This window comes from Sebastes umbrosus, chromosome 8 (genome assembly GCF_015220745.1).
Source record: "Sebastes umbrosus isolate fSebUmb1 chromosome 8, fSebUmb1.pri, whole genome shotgun sequence".
NCBI classification, from domain to species: domain Eukaryota; kingdom Metazoa; phylum Chordata; class Actinopteri; order Perciformes; family Sebastidae; genus Sebastes; species Sebastes umbrosus.
The window spans coordinates 12631740-12650937 of NC_051276.1; the positions used below are offsets into that span (position 1 = coordinate 12631740).

A 19198-nucleotide genomic window follows, 5' to 3' on the forward strand; every position below is an offset into this window, starting at 1 on the left:
CAGAGTGGCAGGGAAATGAGTCAGGCAGTCTGTTCAGTACCAGGCAGACAGGAAGACAGGGAAGTATTCATTGCACCGCCCACAAATGTGGACAGACCAGTCAACAGACTGAGGGGATTGGATCCCTGCAGGAGTTTAATCAGTCAGGGATGAAAAGAAGCAAAAAATGAGAAGCAAGGCCAGTTTGTCACTGAAAAGTAGTTGGTAGAAGTCCCAAGCAATAAAAAGGAATAAGTGGTATCTCATCTGTCCTTAATAAATCTGCCAATAGATAGTGTATGCTCTTGAGAAACTCTCCTCATGAGCTTTCTATGGCAGCCAACAGAACTAGACAGTGGTGTTCCTAGCAGCTCCAAGTTGTAACTGTGTCCATATTTATGAATGTGATGTATGAGATTGCTGAAAAAGAATGTGCATCAGCAGAAAAGCATTCCCTTAACTTAAAACAAGACGTTACAGAATAATCCCAGCATAGAATAACTCAAAATACTCAATAATGTAAGAAAGGCTAAAAATGCAAGGACAGAAACCGACACATTGCTGCAGGATTCAGGAACATGCTGTGTGCTCAGTCTGCTCAGTCAAGGAGCAAGTGTTCAAATGCTGCCTCCTGCTGCGCTGTCACACCACTCTTTACTCCCTGTCTATTATTTCACATAATCCTGATATCGTATATAAAACACAAGAGAAGCAAGCTGCTCACTGACCTCAAAATAAAGAAGTAAGAAACAAACACAGACAAGCACCCTTCATGCACACAGAGCCCAGATAACAGAACCACTCTGGATGGGACTTCAAAGAGTTACAGCCGGACTACCAAACAGTATAACAGAGCTCTTATATCAAAGCATCAGCCTTAACAAGGTTGTTAGAGGTACACAAACACACGTACATTACATCCACACGCAGCCAATCTCTGAAAAAGAGATACACTTAAAGTTCGACCACCATTGTTTGCTACAGGCCTGCAACCTGATGCTTGAAATGCAAATAAGCTCTGATACTGCAGGCTGTTTTCATACACTGTTCGTAGCTATACCGATGAAAAGGTAATATACTGTAATTTGTATATATACCACAAAATCAATTTGTATCAGATCAGAGGCCGGTGTTCGTACCGTGTGTGAAACCAGAAGTTAACGTTGATTTATTTGTCACGTAACTTCAAGTTATGGCACTTCCAGAGTTATTTTAAGCCAAACCATGATCTTTTCCTTAACCTAACAAAGTAGTCTTTTGTCACGTAACTTCTGTACTGAAATCACAGCACTCACTGTTATTTTATAACAATAAATCACAATCTTTTCAATCTTTTCTTAAACCTAATTAAGTATTTTTTATTGCCTAAACCTAAAAGTAGTTTTGTTGCCTAAACCTAACCAAGTCGATCTTTTCCTAAACCAAACTAAGTAGTTTTATTGAAAACTGACACGTGAGTGTTGCTGGACATTTGTAGGAAAATGCACAAAAAATGAGTAATAACCTTCTCTAAGTAATCATACAAACCTTTCTATGAGTATACTTTGCATACTGTATGTATTCTCTCCACCCTCTCCTTCACTCTCTCAGCCAAGGCTAATGTAATGTTTCTTTGTGTGTTTGTGTTTGTCTCGGGTGTTGCACGGGTGTTGATAATGGGGCCTTTGTATTTGATTATCAGTTAATTAAATCATTGAAGGGATACTTAGTTCAGGCATTTTTCATGTTGCCTCTTTAAATCCATTGGTTTTGGTTTATCCAAAGTCAATAAGACAATTCTGCAAAGAGGTGAGAACAGTGTATGATAAGCAAGTTTCACCAACAGGCTTGCATTAAGTGCAATAATGTCTTGATAGAAAACTGCTTTAGTCACATTTCTAACATTAAATATGTTTCTATACTCTCTTTGCCTGTTTATCTTAATGATTAACTTTAGATATGCTGTACTGAAAGAAGGACTGCTCATCCTTCCATGACACAATCTCCTTTTGTGGCTTTGCAGTGCAGGTTGCAATTTTGTGTCTTGGAAATAGGCTTTAATAAGATTTTTGATTACTTTAAATTAGGGCTTTCAATGGATTCAAATATTTAATTGTATAGTTAATCGTGATTAATCTAAAATTAATCATACATTTTTTATCTGTTCAAAATGTACCTCAAGTATTTAATACTCTTATCAACATGGGAGGGAGCAATATGCTTGCTTTATACAAATGTATATATATATATATATATTTTATTTATTACAGGAAATCAATTAACAACACAAAACAATGACAAATATTGTCCAGAAACCCTCACAGGTACTGCATTTAGCATAAAAAAATATGCTCAAATCATAACTCAAGCCCAACAGGCAACAACAGCTGTCCGTGTGTCAGTGTGCTGACTTGACTATGACTTGCCCCAAAACTGTATGTGATTATCATAAAGTGGGCATGTCTGTAAAGGGGAGACTCGTGGGTACCCAGAGAACCCATTTTCAATCACATATCTTGAGGTCAGAGGCCAAGGGACCTCTTTGAAAATGGTCATGCCAATTTTTCCTCGCCAAGTTTGGAGCGTTATTAACCTCCTTTGCAACAAGCTAGTCTGACATGGTTGGTACCAATGGATTCCTTAGGTTTTCTAGTCTCATACGATGAAAGTATTTTCACTCTAGCTTTATAAGTGAGCCCACTACAACCTCTGGAAGATCAATTGCGTTAATGTGTTATTATTGCAATAACTATGACAGCCCTACTTTAATAAAGTAAAAGCTATTCACGTATGAGTTTGTAGGTAGTACTTTGCTTGACTGGTTGATTGAATACGATGCCAAATAATGCTTCACTGTTGTACACATGAAAGGTCGTTGTTTATAGTACACAGGAAAAGCTTGAGATGTCTACAGTATGCCACAGTCAAGAATAGATAAATACAATATAACTTTTGATTTTGATTTCTCCCTGTAAAATGGCACCAGTTCAAAAGAAGCACAATCATCAGAGGAAGAGATTGAAACAAAAAGCACATGAACAACATGCAGCTGTATCACACCAATAAGTAAGCACTGTATCTGCCTCTGCTGATTGCGTCCGTATTTTGATTAATTCCCTTTTTATGCTGAAATAATTAGCTCGATGATTCCAAAAAGGCAGTCAGCCAGTCATACAGGCTCACACACAAACACGTACATTTGGGCGATGATCATTTTATCATCCCTATTTTCTTTGTGCCAGCATACTAGCTGCTCCATGAGAAACTTGGGCTCAAGAAACTAGCAATATGTTTATCCGATCATAGACGCTGGTCCATATGGGCAGCAGTTGTATTTAACCCAGATAGCCAGTGAGCTCATTTCCACTTGTAAAACTTTTTCTTGCATTAATGCATCAATTAGGTGGTTCCTTTCAAGCTATTGTGAATGTGTATGTTCAATAGAAAACATTTCTTTCTACACTGAATACAAGTACTAGTCAACACTGACAGTTCTAAAGAAAACCACAAAGCATCTAGAAGCAAATGTGTTTTTTGGGTTTTTTACCCACTTAACAAAAGCTTTTGGATGACTGTCAAACACAAAAACAAATGCCCTAATTAGCCACTCACAACGCCGTAGTTGAAAAGACTGGGTGTGACACATCCTCCGTGTTGTCAGATGAGTCATTAGCCATGCAGGCAATGCCAATGTTCCCATTTACTGCCGCATTTTGTAATTTGCAGTATTTCAGCTTTAAAATAGTCACAGAGATAAATGTGCCATTGAAAGTAGCTTGTTCGTCAGATGTACAGTTGTCTATTTGTTGTTTGCCGTATTTGAATATGTTGGAAGAAGTGAGTTCTTGCACTATTCATGACTGATCAATTGATGTCTTATCATCTTTGACTACAAAACACTTCACTTATAATGCCTTCTGGTGTTGAAAAATAGACCCAATAATAAATGATTCCAACATTCATTTTCAAATTTACACAAGCTTGCTTGAAGTGGAAAACCATTTGTTCTTTAAACAACTTCCACTCTTATTTCTTTGAATTTAAAAATAAATGTTATAAGCTGGGAGATGTGGGGTAACTGGTGGTTTATGTGTTGATATTTCGACACACTGAAAACCAGATCACTGTGATACCACAGTGCCATCCAGTACCACCCAGACTCATCTTCTCTCTTTCTGTCTAGTTTAATGACATTTCCATGTCATCATAATTCCTGTAATGTCACATAAAATATGCACACAGGTAAGAGTGCTGGCAGCAATTAAGACTGCTGCTAGCGGCTCAACAGTTGTGCAGTTAGGCTGAGTTAAAGCTGCAGTCGGTAGAAAAGGAGCAAAAATGATTAAAAAAAGTCATTTTTATAAAACGGTCAATATATCCTGACAGCAGTACATGAGACAGGTAATCTGAAAAAAATGATGTGCCTCTGTCCTCCGGTGCTCCTAATGGCATCTGCAAGATTTTACAGACCGGAGGAAAACAACCAGTCAGAGCTGATTTGGATTCTGTCGTTCAGCTGCCATCTATGGAAGTCGGCTGTCAATCATTTGCAAACTGCGACCAAAAGGTCAAACTAGGCAGCGCTGATCAAATATGAATCAATATTCTGTAACTGTAATGCCTATTACCCGCCTCAAATGTTTTCAGAAACATCTTGTAGTGTACTGTTTAGCTGTAAAATGAGAACGTTTGTGACCCGGCGGCCATGCTGAGATCTGGTTAGGAAATACCATGCACCGCCCACCAGCCGGAGCACAGCCAATAGGAACGCTCTCTCTCTGAAATGACCTGTGGTTGGTCAAAGTCTTCCGTCACGGGCCAGATTTTTTAAAGCCTGAAAACAGAGCCATGCGGAGGTGCAGAAGTCTCATAGCACTTGAAATACAATATGCTGAAAGGTTATTATGGTATTTCTGCCCAATAATGCCAAAAATATACTGCCTTCTGCCACTTTAACAGGCTCTTGATTTGTTTTACTCATCAGTAAAACAAACAGAATGTACGCTAGCCTTTCATATTAGATTCAATTTTCTAAGTAGGCTACAATTATCAGAACAATGCAATTATTCAGGCTCCCTCATGTGGCTCAAAGGTGTACTGCAGATATAAATGTTGAATAAAAGACTATGGAAGAAAGTCTGCAAATTTATTTTGCGACCCAAATAAAATCTCCTCCAACTGAACATGTGGGTCCAGACCCAGTCTTTGTGAATGACTAGACTATTCAGTCCTTTTGGTTTTAGTCGACTTCTTTTTCTTTAGTACATTAGTCGTGTTTTATGCTGAATGATAAGTAACGTATGAGCACATAAACACAAGATTTAAAGTGGCCCTAATTTTGAATACATTTGCTGGTGTAAATGCAGGAAGATAGTGGGTCTGTACTGTAAATCTGGATAAAAAAAGGTCATAGATTTATCTGCTAAATGTGTGTAATGTGGAAAAAAAAAAATTAGAGTAGCACAAGGCTGTTGTAATCTGTTGCACTGCAGACCTCATTCATTAAATGTGTGTAACCAAAACTGCTTCTCATGTTGTCTAATGCTGCACTTCTACACCTGAGGGTCTTTTGATGAATTAGTCAGATAAGGATATCAAATAGAAAATACGTGTTGTACTAGAGCATTACTAAAAGGTTATTGACCTCACAACGTTTTGTTCTAAGGCATTCTTGGAAATTAAATGCTCAATTTAGATTCAAGCCTGTTGGTTTAGGTTGTGATTCAGCAGCTATATAATACAACTCTATGACAGGCATGCATGGATATCCAAATCTATGTACACATAGATGAAAATGAATTGCGTAGACCAGAGTATCCACTATTTGATATATATCAACATTCCAAAGTCAATTTTTCCTCCAAACTACATTTGCATGAAATAAATAACTGTCAACATCAACACAAACTGAAACAAAAGGGAAAAATAAATAAACAATACGCTGCCCCATTCTCAGCTGACTGCGTGATGCAGGTCAACTCAGAGGGCATGCATGCCATGCATGAAAACCTAGGGGACATTAAAGACAGAGGCTGATGTTGTGCCAACTTTTTGAAGCTGTGTTCTTACATAAATGAATTTCCTGTGCCTCACTGTTCTTAATTTATTGTAGAGGTCAACAAAAAATAGAGGCAAGACTGCGAGAGAGCCGTATGCTACTGAGACTCAAGTTCTGAACCAAGATGATCTACTGCATATTATACATAATTACATTTTTTGCCTTGGATCAAGTGACATTTAGAAGTATCCTTGGTAAATAAACTGTTCAGGAACTGCTGGAATGGCTGACAAATCACCAGGCTGTGCTTAAACAAGATTTGAACCAAAAGATTTCTGCATGTTTCAGTAAAAGTGAAATTTGAAAACTGTGAAAGGATGAATGTTGAATCAAGCCTTTTCATTTCAGTCTGACCCTGGCCCAGAACATTTGTGGGGCAAAAAGGAACCATGCCCAGAAGCATGAATATACTTTTATGTCAACACAAAAAGAACTAGAGCAATTTGACTTTGAAGCTGATGCACCTGCTGGGCCTCGTTGCTTCCAGGCACAAATGTTAAACTCCAAGACAACATACAGTAGTATTATCATCCTACCTTCTTGCACAGCCTGGAAGGGGTTGTTGCCATCAACGAATTCCACCGAGATGGTGATCTTCTCTGTCTCCAAGATCTCGTTGTTCAAATTGAGATCTGCCACGGCAAGGCGAAACACCTCATCATCTTTCCGTGCTGACTCGTCAAAGATGGCGCCTATTGACAAGGAAGGAAGCAGAAAGGAAAACTATTACTCAGTATTAGAGGACTTTTGGAATGGAAAAAGGATAGAGACAGAATATGGTGATACAGAAGCGAGAGCCATAATTATACAGCACACAAAGGTGAGTTCTTCAGAGAAGCCAGAGGGCCAGGCTCAACCTCCAACTCCGTCCCAGGTGGCCTCGCTTCGCAACAAGTTGAATCTAATTATGCCTTACAGCGTTGCTTGACACATTGTAAAGTAAAAAAAAGCAACTATATCACCAGGACAAGTGTAAAAAACTGTGGTTAACTGGGGCCAGTTCCATGATACCAAAGTTTACAATATGAACATTGACTGAACATTTGAACAACGTGATAATAACGTGTTAATGCAAATTTGTTTTAACGTCACAAACTTCTTTAACGCATTAACGCAATCTATCTTCCAGAGGTTGTAGCAGGCTCACTTTTAAAACTAGAGTGAAGATGACTGGTATCATATGAAACTAGCCTAAAGAATCCATTGGTGCCAACCATGTCATACTAGCTCGTCGAGAAGGAGGTTAAATAACTCTCCAAACTTGCGCTAAAGTTTGGTGAGGAAAAACTGGCATGGCCAATGTCAAAGGGGTCCCTTGAACTCTGACCTCTATGGGTACCCACGAGTCTCCCCTTTACAGACATGCCCACTTTATGATAATCACATGCAGTTTGGGGCAAGTAATATTCAAGTCAGCACACTGACAGCTGTTGTTGCCTCTTGGGCTGCAGTTTGCCATGTTATGATTTGAGCATATTTTGTATTATTATTAATCATGGACAGTCATGCGGTTAATCACGATTAAATATTTTAATTCATTGACAGCCCTATTAATTAAAACATATTCCAGCTGATAACAAGATCAAAAATTTTATATTTATAGTTTCTAGTTTTTCACTGGTCTATTTTAACCAATATATTTATAAGTAACTGAACCTGAACACAAACACCTGGTAAACGGGAGATGGTCACTTGAGTTATCCGCATAACAACCATCAGAAACCTCCTTTAAAGAACTGGTCTACTTGTAATACATTATGGAATTCTGGGGGCTCCAAAAGACACATCAGTTGTATTCTCCAAATTTGGGGAAAAAGAAAGCTGCACTTCCTGCCACATTTGGAGGAACATCTGTTGTGTTGTGCTCAGTCTAGAACCGTGGACTTCTGTAGCCCCTGAATTGGGACGCAGCTTGAGAAAGACAGGGTGTGAGAGAGAAAAGGGTCGACACCAACGTTCATTCTAAGGTCAAATACTGCCCAACGGCACACTGACTCAGCTCAAAATGGTTGCTGCACAAAGGGAAACGTATGAAGAGCAGACTGGTGAGTGCCAGCATCTGTGGCGGCAGATAAAGTTCCCACTAGTCAATACTAAATTAGTCATCAAAATAAATGTCAACCTGTAGTGTTGCTGAGACAGAAGAATGAGGCAACATGGGGCGTTGACTGGCTGGTAGCGATGTGTGCTTTGGTCTGTTACACACAATTAACCATGTGTTATCTATTTTTCTCTTTATTCTCTTTTAGACTCTCATTTCAACCCGTTTATCCCCTGAACCCATTGGGCCACTAATTGTGTGTGCTAGTGCAGTGAAGCTCTGCTAACTGTATTTCGCTGGCCACAAAATAAGCCTAATACTGTATAGTGTGTGTGTGTGAGAGACACAGGTTGCATATTCCATTAATAAGGAAGCAGGCTCCATAAGCTGAGGGCTGTTTTGTACAGTACCACTTTTAGAAAACTGTTGCTGTTATTTTAGTCTTGTACAGTTCAATGAGTCTGGTGCTAATAGAGCACATGCTATGGTCTGAATCCCCACAGAGACAAAACTTGCTGAACAAAATATGCTGCCCTGGTAGTGTACAGTGAGTACTTTGGATAAAATCATCTAAAAAAATTGATACTGAGAAACCCAATTGTATGCTTAATTTGTTGAAAAAATGTGTAGCTTATGCCCTGCGGGTAACTATAATTTAATTTAACAGTCTAAAGCATTATCTAACGGATAATGTACAGAGAGCCAGTCATTGTTGTGAAATAAACCCGGACAGAGGTGTTCACAACAATGACCCGCTAGCTGTACATTATCCCACTTGTTATACGGCTACTAAGATATCAATAATTTGAAACAAAAACAGTCCGCCAGAGTCCGACATCAGAACTGCGCCCATATCAACAGTCTTTTATACATAGCAACGGTCTGCTATAAAGAAATAACAGAATTGAGTATTCAACAAAGCCATGTAATTATCAGCATTAATCCTAAAAACCTGAATCTTACTTGCTCACCCCTATTTCAAATAAACTGTTGATCAAATTTAACTTCTGAAGGACATAAGAAGGACATTTCCGTTCCATATTCACCAAACTCAAAGCAACTGATGTCTGAAGGCAGTTAGGAACGGTATGCGACCTGCCTCTTCATCAGAAGGCCTCATTAAGTATGCATCCTGCAATAATTTGATCCATCAGCATTTGGCAACTGTAAATACCCTCCCACTGATTGAGCCTCGGTTGTTTCAATAACCATGCAGTATAGATGAGGTGAGACAAACAGGCCTGGACAAAGCGATAAAGAGTGAAACACAAAGATTCATTAACTATTCCATTAGAGATAAATTATGAATGGCGTTCCAATCAGCTTGAGGGATGAAACTGCTGGGGAAGGATTTGTACACATTTTAAACCAGCTCTGCGACACAGGAGGACAATGTTAGTTTGTGTATGTCTAGAGGACAAATGCATGGAGAGAGGAGAGGAGAGGAAAGGACTGTATATATGGTTTTAAACTAATGCTCTGGAGAGGAAGTCGGACAAAAGAAGGAAACATTTATTTAGGGCTATGTAGGAGCACTTCAGATCAGTGTCTTTTGCACTCCACAGTATCCACAGCATGAAAAAATATTAAAATTGAAGAAGAAAAAAAGAGTAGGAGAGAAAAAAAACACTATAATGGCTCCTTTAATCTGGGCTTCCACAATGGAGTTGCCATAGTAACCTCGCTCATGCTTCCAGACATATGTTAAAAGCTGCGGAGTGCTGTACACAAGGCTCTTTGTATATGGTTTGTTTTGTTTTTTCTCTCTCTTTGAAATATCCCACCAGCAATGTGTTGTTTGGGTTTAGTGGCCACAACGGTCACAAGAGGATATTAAAGGAACAGTGTGTAATATTTCAAGGGATATATTAGCAGGAATATAATATTCATAATTATGTTTTCATAATCACCTGAAACTAAGAATCTTTGTGTTTTTGTTAGCTCAGAATGAGCCTTTCATGTCTACATAGGGAGCGGGTCCTCTTCATGGAGTCCGCTATGTATCTCCGCCATGTTTCTACAGTAGCCCAGAATGGACAAACCAAACACTGGCTCTAGTGAGAGCCTTTCACGTGTTTACGTTACCTGAAGGCCACCGTAGTTTTCCAACATGCTTGTGAAACCGCAGAGTGCAAAACCGTGGTACCACCAGCCACCATCTGATTTCCATTGCCCCTATAGTAGTGTTATTATGGTAAGGATGGCCTCTGAGCGAGGCGAACAGCGTTACCATGGTTTTGCACTCGGCGGCTAACGTTACCGCAGTCTTGGAAAGGGAGGAATGAGCGGAGGGGTACTCGGTTTCAATCTGCAACCACACCACCAGATGCCAATAAATCCTACACACTGTCCCTTTAAAATGGAACAATATGTGCCACATCAGAGCTATTATTCAGTATTTTTTCCTCTTTCCACGATCTCTTAACCACCTTACACTATCTTTCTGTTTGATCTGTTTGTTGCACAAGTTGTTCATCAGCTACCAGTCTGTGATTAAAAACCACACTCTTTAATCTCGGCACTGTGAGCAGGCACACAGAGACAGAAACACAGATATGAAAAACTGAAGATGAAATGGATTTTGAATCATCATCAAATGTGGTTTAAACATCGGCTAAAGGTGTCGATGAAACAGGAATTCAAACAGTCATGAATCATGGAGAAAATGTGTGGCAGTTTTGAATGTGCATATAGCCAATGTATGTTGGAAGTGGCCATATGAGCAAATATTCTCAATATGTGTGTAATGCCTACAGTATACTATATATTGAATGTGTGTGAGAGGGAAGAGTAAAGTAGAAAGAGAAGAAGGAGGGTGTGTGAATGTCTGCTATTTTCTGCCTTATGATTTTCAGAAACCTGCCTCTTCATCCTTTCCAGTAATGCGATTGTGAGCGCAAAGGCAAACGTCACCACATAAATCAACCAGGAAATAAAAGCATTGAATCTTGCTTTACACAGACGCCCCAAGGGCGGGCACACATGCACGCACATGCACAAACTCACCCTGACACACACACGCACAGATCGTGTGGGTGGCAGCACTAAATCACCAACCTATTTCTAAACCGTCCCTTCAATGAAAACAGCATCATCAACTACAGCGGTCAATTTGAATGGATGCAGCATCCAAAACGAGAGATCCCAAAGTGTTTGGTCGAGAGGTATTGATCAAATGTCTGTCTATGGTCAAGTGTTTGGTATTAATTTCCTAGTTTGTTTACATTGATAAAGAGGCAATAAATAACTTGTTTATCTACTCGCTGTCCTGCCAAATAACCTCTTGGTTTGGATGAGGGATGCTGGAGGTAAAAGAAAAATGAGGAAGGGCGTCTGTTGTCACTAGAAAGCACAACAAATTGATAAATCTGCCATTGAAAATTGTCTTCTACGATCTTTCATTGTACGCTTAGCAACATCAGTTATGAATGCCAGTAATCTCAGCTTGTATGTATTGTCTCCTTTTTTTATTTATAGTATTTAATTTTAATTAGAGCAAATCCTCATTAATTCATTACCTGCCTACTTACACGTTTAAACTTTTAAGCACTGATGAAGGAATTATGCAGAAAAAGCTGCATCTCCATAAAATACAGTACCCCTAGCTCTTTCTCCTTGTGATTTCAAAATTGCTGAAAACATATTATTAACTAGCGCCATCACCATGACAGTCTCTGATATTTAATGAAACTGAATTAAACAGTTTCCAAAACAGGTAAACACATGAAAGGATGATAATGATAAAGTCAATATGTGGCTAACACATGCTAACATCAGCATGCTAACATGCTCAGAATGACAATGTGAATATGCTGATGCTGAGGTGTAATGTTTTCAAAGTAAGCATGCTAACATGCTTATTAGAATTAAACATATAATACAGCTGAGGTTGGTGCCAATGTCACTAGTTTTGTAGTATTTAGTCATAAACCACACGATTGGATAAATGGAAATTTTGACCAGATGATGGTGCTAGATGAAAAGTTAAGGTATCACCAAAGTGATTACAATTGATCCTGACGGGGACATACATCTAACTCATGGCGGTGCAAGGGGATTTAAGTCAGTGAGAGTGTTTCCTCCGGGAACCAAGGACATCTGTATCACTTTTCAAAGAAATCCATCTATCATTTCTTGGGGCTCACCAAAGATCTGTGGATATCTGTACCAAATGTCATGGCAATCTATCTAGTTGTGTTTGAGATGTTTCAGTCCGAACCAATAGAAATGGACCAACTGATAGACCGACATTGCCATCCATGGAGCCATTAGCCTGTCTCCTTTTATGACCTGTAGTAAAAACAGATTATACCGCCAGCAGGGCAACACATCAACACAGCTTCTGAATACGAAGACATAAGCTTCAGTCCAGTTGGCCTGGAAGCAGAAACATGGATACATTTGAAAGGGAAATAATTCATACAGCTCAGCCATCCGGGTAACTACATAAAATCAGATAATGGCATTCAAGCAGACAAAGGCACATTGTTGAACGTACAAAACACAGCTTAATTTCCTTATTAAATGAACAAATTAGGATGGCACATCATCCAATGCAGAGTTATTATGTTCCCACACTCTATAAAGACCCAGTAATTAAGCCAGCTCCTTCTCAGGATAATCATTCAGCATGAGTTAGGAAATGATTGTTAAGAATGATTTCATGTTACAAAGAGGAGGGCAACATGTGCAGAGGATGTCATGAAACATGATAGATGTTTCAGTTAAAGCAAAATGAGTTTCTAGCCATTCAGTTTGACTGACAGTTTTGAGGTTGCTATCTGTATGCCTTTCTTTTTTTTTAAGGTGGAACAGTGATGACCTCCACCAAATCCCTCTCCATCCCCACACCTGCTTCCCAGTTTTAACTTTCATTCACGGAGACGACTCTGAACAGGGCATTGAAGATTTCTGAAACACTATGGGGGATCCAATCTATCAAAAAAGTCACACACATGTTGTTGAGGTTGCAGCTGTTGACAGTAATGTGACAGGAACAGTGACGGACTGACAAGGATAATGACTATGGTGGAACACACACACACCACACACTCACACACACACGGAGTTGATGTATCGCTGATTTGTGACAAGGCTGGACCGAGGAATTGCTGTCTCAATGTGATGATGAAGGCAAGGTGGCGGTGGCGCTGAGTGATGATGGTGATGAACGGGGGAGGTTATCGTCCTGCAGTGTCAAACGTCCACGAACACACACACACACACGCAAAGTGGCGAGAACACACAAACAGGCTGTTATTTACAGCAGTGATGTGATACCTGGAAGGGGGTGCGTTTTGACACTTGGGTGGACAGCAAAGAACTAATGTGCACGTCTGCGTGTGTGTGTATGTGTGTAAGAGAAGGAGGACAAAGAATTAATGGTCACAGGAGGGAAGGCCAAGCCAGTGGCGTATGATAGGAACAGATATTAAAACAGCTTGAATATTTATCATATAGGCTCCTGCAACACTCTCACACACAGTGTTCATACAATTTTGCTACATATAGGGAGAAGTAATCCATTTTGTGTGTGTACGTGTATACATATAGCAGGTCAGCAGGGGAATCTTGTGTATTTGCTGAATGTTGATGCAACAGGAGATATACCCAAGACACTGAATCATCCCCACAATCTTTGTCTATATACAGAACCTCAGAGTGTTGCAAATATGAATGCATAAAGAATCATTTTTTTATCTTTGCAAGTACACAATCAGTATATTTTGTAGGGATGGGAAAAAAATTAATCCACCTATATATCGCAATCTTTTTTTACGATTTCGATATCTTTTTTTAATGCCCAAAATGATATATTTACTTCATTTGAGTCCATGCGGAGGTAAAAGGAAGTTACCACTTTTATTGTTGTAGTCTGAGTAACATGACGTCATATCCGTTCCGTATCCATCAACCAAAACAAACCGCAGCTGGCCGCAACGAGGAAGTACAAAACAGTGGAGGGTCGGTGTGGATACGACCTGCACCCTCACATTTTTAAATCCAACGTGGTAAACACTAGACATACAGTAAAGTATGGAAACACTTTGGGTTTCACACATTGGCAGGAAAAGCAGAGCTAGACATCATGGCTAAAGCTTAGTGGTGTAACGATTCATTTACTAAATCGATGTATCGGATTCCTATGATCCAACTACATCGATAGGTACTCGGCAAGTTGTCCTTCATGGGAGACGTATATTGGTATAAATTCGATTTGAAACGCAAAAAACGATTGTATTGCTATTAAGGATCTGCACCTTGTATTTAAGGATGACAAACGTTGTATGAAAGTGTTTTTTAGCACTTTTATTAGTAAAGAAAAGTTAAACGTTACTTATGTTAAATGCATTCAAATGGCCATGGAGCTGACCATGGATGTATAAAGAGAACGGAGCTAACGGTAAGAGCTAGCTTCCCAGCCCATATATTTTGCATATAATGAATATGGTCTGTTAGAGCATGTGGGGTTTAAAGTACCAAACTATTGGGAACCAGTTCTCTGCAGGTCGACCTTGTTAACAGAGCTTTGCGTATACTGTAGGTTTCTCTGTTTAAGAGCATACTTGAATTGTGTATGAATGTATGGGTGTGTGCATGTATATGTGGAATATATACCAGCAAACTGTACATGTACTGTATGTATGAGTGTGTGTGTGTGTGTGTGTGTGTGTGTGTGTATGACTGGATGACAGAGGTGTGCTTGAGATTCCAGTTCATCGCCCTGTGTATTAATGCAGAAATCTCCCAGGTAACCTGATTTGTGCATGAAAAATGTCTCTCTTTCTCCTACATGTTTCAACCTCCTCCCTCACCTCACTTTCTCACTTTCATTGTATGGGTATAACTTCATTTGCTCCATCGTTAAGGCAGCGAGCAGCCATGAGGAGTTGTAGTCATAGTTCAACAGCACTCCAGTCCTTTGCCATCCTGTCACACAAAGCTGTGCCAAGATCGTTGCTATCTCTGCCACGTATCTCTCCCCCACTCGCCTTTTCCCCTCGCCTTAGACAGAATCCAGCCTTACTGTTTCCCTCCTTTGTAGACACCCACTGTATATATCCAGGGCTTTGCTGCCTCCCACACAAATTAACATACTTTGAGTAGGTGGAGGATTTGTTTTGTGTCTACATTCATTACCCAGCAAGCTGAACACAATTTGGAAATAACCAATTCATCTAAGGCACGCTTAGATAGTCCGTGTGTGCGCATCCAGCAAAGTAAAGGGCAGACAATTGACAACGTCGTTTTTCTTTTTGTGTTTCTCTTCATGTCAGCTCTTGGACGCTTTTGGCCAGGTCCGGCTCATTTGCAAACCACAGCTGACTCAGCTCCAGTCCAGCCAGGCTGGGATCTTAAAACAGTAAAGCTGGTGGCTGTGAGCCAGGTGTTAGAGTATATCGAAGCCCTCGCCAAGGTATAATAAGTGAATGATAATTAGGATGATAGCAATGTACTTCTAAATGCCCCGTGTTGTATATTCAGTGTACCTGTGTATGGTATACCCTTGACAGCATATGCACAATGATTGCTGCATTTTGCAGGTCCTCTAAATTCTCCGACATACCACCACAATGCTAAAAATAAAAAACGTTTTGCTTCGCAGCTCTGAATGTTAAAGCAATCCTTTCGTCTTTGTCAGCCTCCTTTCGCCCTCATTCGCATTCCCTCTACATTTCACCCAGCCTCTCACTTTTAACCTTATTCCTGATTTCTTTCTCTTCTTCTCTTTAATATAACCACCTCACCTCATTCTCTTTGTTCTGCTTTATAGCTCTGTTCCACCTATTATACTACCCATGTTCTCTTTCTATCTCCTCCATTTTTGTTCTTCAATCATCTCTATCTCCCTCCTCTCCTCCCCTCTTATATACATCCTTCCATCTCCCTAAGCGTCACTCTACCAGCTCTCTGCCCTCATCCTCTCCAACTCCCTCCTTCCTTATTCAATGTGACGCCCTGTGTGACATTTATTCCAAGTAAACTTGCCCTGGCTTGGAAGCCCTTGATATCTCTGAAGACTGCTGTGTGTATATACATGGGTGTGTAAGTTAAACAGACAGGGACAGGGAGAGAGAGAGATCTCAATGAGAATGATCTGACATTTGCTTTAAAATATATTTAGATATTTGAATTTCTATAGCATTAAAAACAAGTTACGCACATATTGCCAACCATTGTTGTAAGAGAGATTCATTTTTTCTACCTGTCAAGCAACCATTGTTTCAGATAGATCACAACACTATAGACATCAACGTGCAGAGATATGTAATCCATCACAACAACCATGTTTGTTTGCATCTTTACTTTTGTGCGGCAATGCAAGAAAAGCCCTGATATGTTGAAGGCTGTTCTGTGCTGCTATATTTAAGTGGTGGTGGGAGGTTCCAACATCTGAGGTTTGGGTGTTTAACAGCATTGCATTCATGCTATATTGTCAGAAAATAAACACTCGTAACACTGATGTCATGATGTGTTTGAACAAACTGCTTTAGCTGCATTGCCAGGCAACAGCAATGTACTGGCTTAAAGGCACAGTGGAGTAGAATATAAATAAGTATGTTTTCTTTAGTGTATAATCACCTGAAAATAAGAATCGTTGTGTTTCCGTAACCTTAGAATCAGCTGTTTATATCTACATAGGGAGCGGGTCACGGAGACCGCCATGTTGCATCGGCATGTTTCTACAGTAACCCAGAACGGACAAACCAAACACGGTTAACTTTTCCTGCTTGGACCAGAGTCAATAACCTTACTCGAACCCGTCGCAGCCGCTCTCTCTCTCTTTCTTCACCACTCACTTCCCACGCACACACACACACTCAGCACTGGCTCTCCTCCAAATGACCTACGCTCCTCTTACAACATCAGCTCTAGAGATGGACATTCGAGTGTTCGCATCGGCAACCGTAATTCTTCTACACGCTTGACATACTGGAGAGGCTTCAGTTGGTAGCAATCTGCAACCACACTGCCGGATACCGCCAGATCCTACACATCGCTCCTTTAAAAGCCAAGGAAATGTGCATTATACTGTAAAGGATTGCTTCTCTTTGTGAAAGTCAGAGAGCCTAACTAAAATGTTAGAATCAGGCTAATAGTGGGCAGCTATGTAAAGTGGGCTTCAACCTGCAAAAACCAGCGCTAATGTATTTGCATTTAACAATGTCAGAGGATTGTGTAAGGCAAAGTGTAAAGCAGAGAGGCTAAAAAAAATGCAAATTAAGACAGAGATAGCAACTGAGAGAGGAAGTGAGAGAAAAGAGACTGAAGAGGAAAAAGATAGAAGAAACAAATACAGGAAAGATGGAAAGGGCAGAGATAAAGAGGGCAAAGAGAGCAAAAAAAAATGTGTTACCCTTTCATTTTCTTAAAAGTGAAAACATGCCAAACCATATGGGAACTGAACCCTTAAATCTGCTTTTAAAGCAAGAAGCCAGTCTTTTTAAGCACCTTGAGTCTTTAAGCTCACTCTCCTGATTAATGCCGAACATTTGGGAGGATTTTGCCTGAAGTGCTGGTAAGAGGCTCCAGATTTGTACACATCATAAATGTCATATTATATTTTAGGGAGGAATGGATTTTGTAGGATCCCCCCTCTCTTGCCCTTCGTCCCCCGGAAGCTGCATGTCTTCAGCATCTCCAGACTTTTATATTCCTTGCGAGATCCCCTTCAACCCCGTGCTATCAAATCCTATCCTCTTCTCAATTTCCTTCATTTATAACTCCAACACTTCTGAACTGTCCTCCCCTTTGTCGCTCTCCCTCTCCAGATTTCTCCTCTATCACACTGCTCTCCTTCAGACTTTTCTCTAATTCCATCAACCCAGTCCCTCTCCTCCTCTCTCCCCTTCTCATCTTTATCCTTCCATCACAGACTTGTCCACTGCCTCCTCAACACATTCACAAACACTTTTTTCCCATCCTCACCTGCTATCCTATGGCACTCCTATCCTCTCATCCCGTATCTCTCCGTTCCTCCTGTCGCTCCCACCCACCACCCTCTTCTGTTGCTTCCTTCATCTCATATCGTCCCTTTCGTCTCCTCGCCCGCTGGCTCATTTTCACCCCTGTTTGCTCTTCCCTCCTGTCCTCTGTGCCCTCTACACCCATCACAGATTCTGATGGGTGTGCAGCTCATCATTACTCAAGCAGTTCAGTAACTAAATTGTCCTATTTCATGTCCTTGGTGGTGCTGCTGCAGCTGTACTCCTCTGCTGGAGCTGGGACTTAAAAAGAGAAGCACATTTCCTACAAGTTTGACCGTGCACAAACTATATTGAGCACACACGAATACACACAAGCACACTTACGAATGCAACGAAAGAAACATTAATAAGAATGTGCACAGGCACAGACATACTCCAATACAGGGGCACAAGGGTACAGTTTATCTCCTTCATAAATAAATAAGCCTCGCTGAACCTGGTAGCCAGCAGAGATATGAAGCCTCTAAATAACCCCTAAACAGATGACCCATGATCGATATAGCAATACTAATGCATCATCAGTAATGCACTGAGGTTGTGTGTCTTATCTACGTCTTTCTCTTTCATTAACTCTAACTAATTTGTTCTCTTTTTTATAATCAATCCATCCGCCCACACACAGTAAAGCAGAGTTAGTACCACTCTTGTCCTCAATTTCCTTTCACCACTTTTTCTTTCTCTCTTATCTTTCTCTCCATTTCTCTCACGCTCTTTCTACCTCACACACACACTCTTCATCTCTCTCTCCAGCCCTCGCTATCCCTCCATCACACTCTCTCATCCCCTGTATCTCTCTAGTCCTCTCTCCCTAAAGGCCTCTCCTCAGTACGCTACCAACCCCCATGGAAAACCTTCTGTTCCAAACCTGCATCCACCTCGCTCATATTCATTATTAACGCACACATACGTGCACACACACGCACACGCACACGCCCCCACACACAGACCACATTCATTACCAGCAGTGAGCAGTGAGTCAGTTAAAAAATCATAAAGAGCATAATAAAGCTCCTCCATCTGCAAACCTATTAGCAATGGGCAATCCTAGGGGTCACACAAGCAAGCATAGACGCACTGTCATGTTCACACATGCAATCATGCACACACACAAACTGATCTCACACTAGAAAAAAAGAAGAGAGAAAAGCACGA

At 40.4% G+C, this 19198-nt stretch overlaps 1 protein-coding gene across 5 annotated transcripts in view; it reads right to left on the minus strand.

Moving 5' to 3' along the window:
• Positions 1–19198, minus strand: part of grid2 (glutamate receptor, ionotropic, delta 2) — a 560240-nt gene that overhangs the window by 458219 nt on the left and 82823 nt on the right. For all 5 annotated transcript variants that reach the window (XR_005207895.1, XR_005207896.1, XM_037778044.1 and 2 more), the window contains exon 2: positions 6553–6708. Coding sequence is in view for 3 of the 5 variants with exons in the window: in XM_037778044.1 (XP_037633972.1) it covers positions 6553–6708 (156 nt within the window). In the remaining 2 variants the exon portion in view is untranslated. The remainder of the gene's footprint in view (positions 1–6552; positions 6709–19198) is intronic.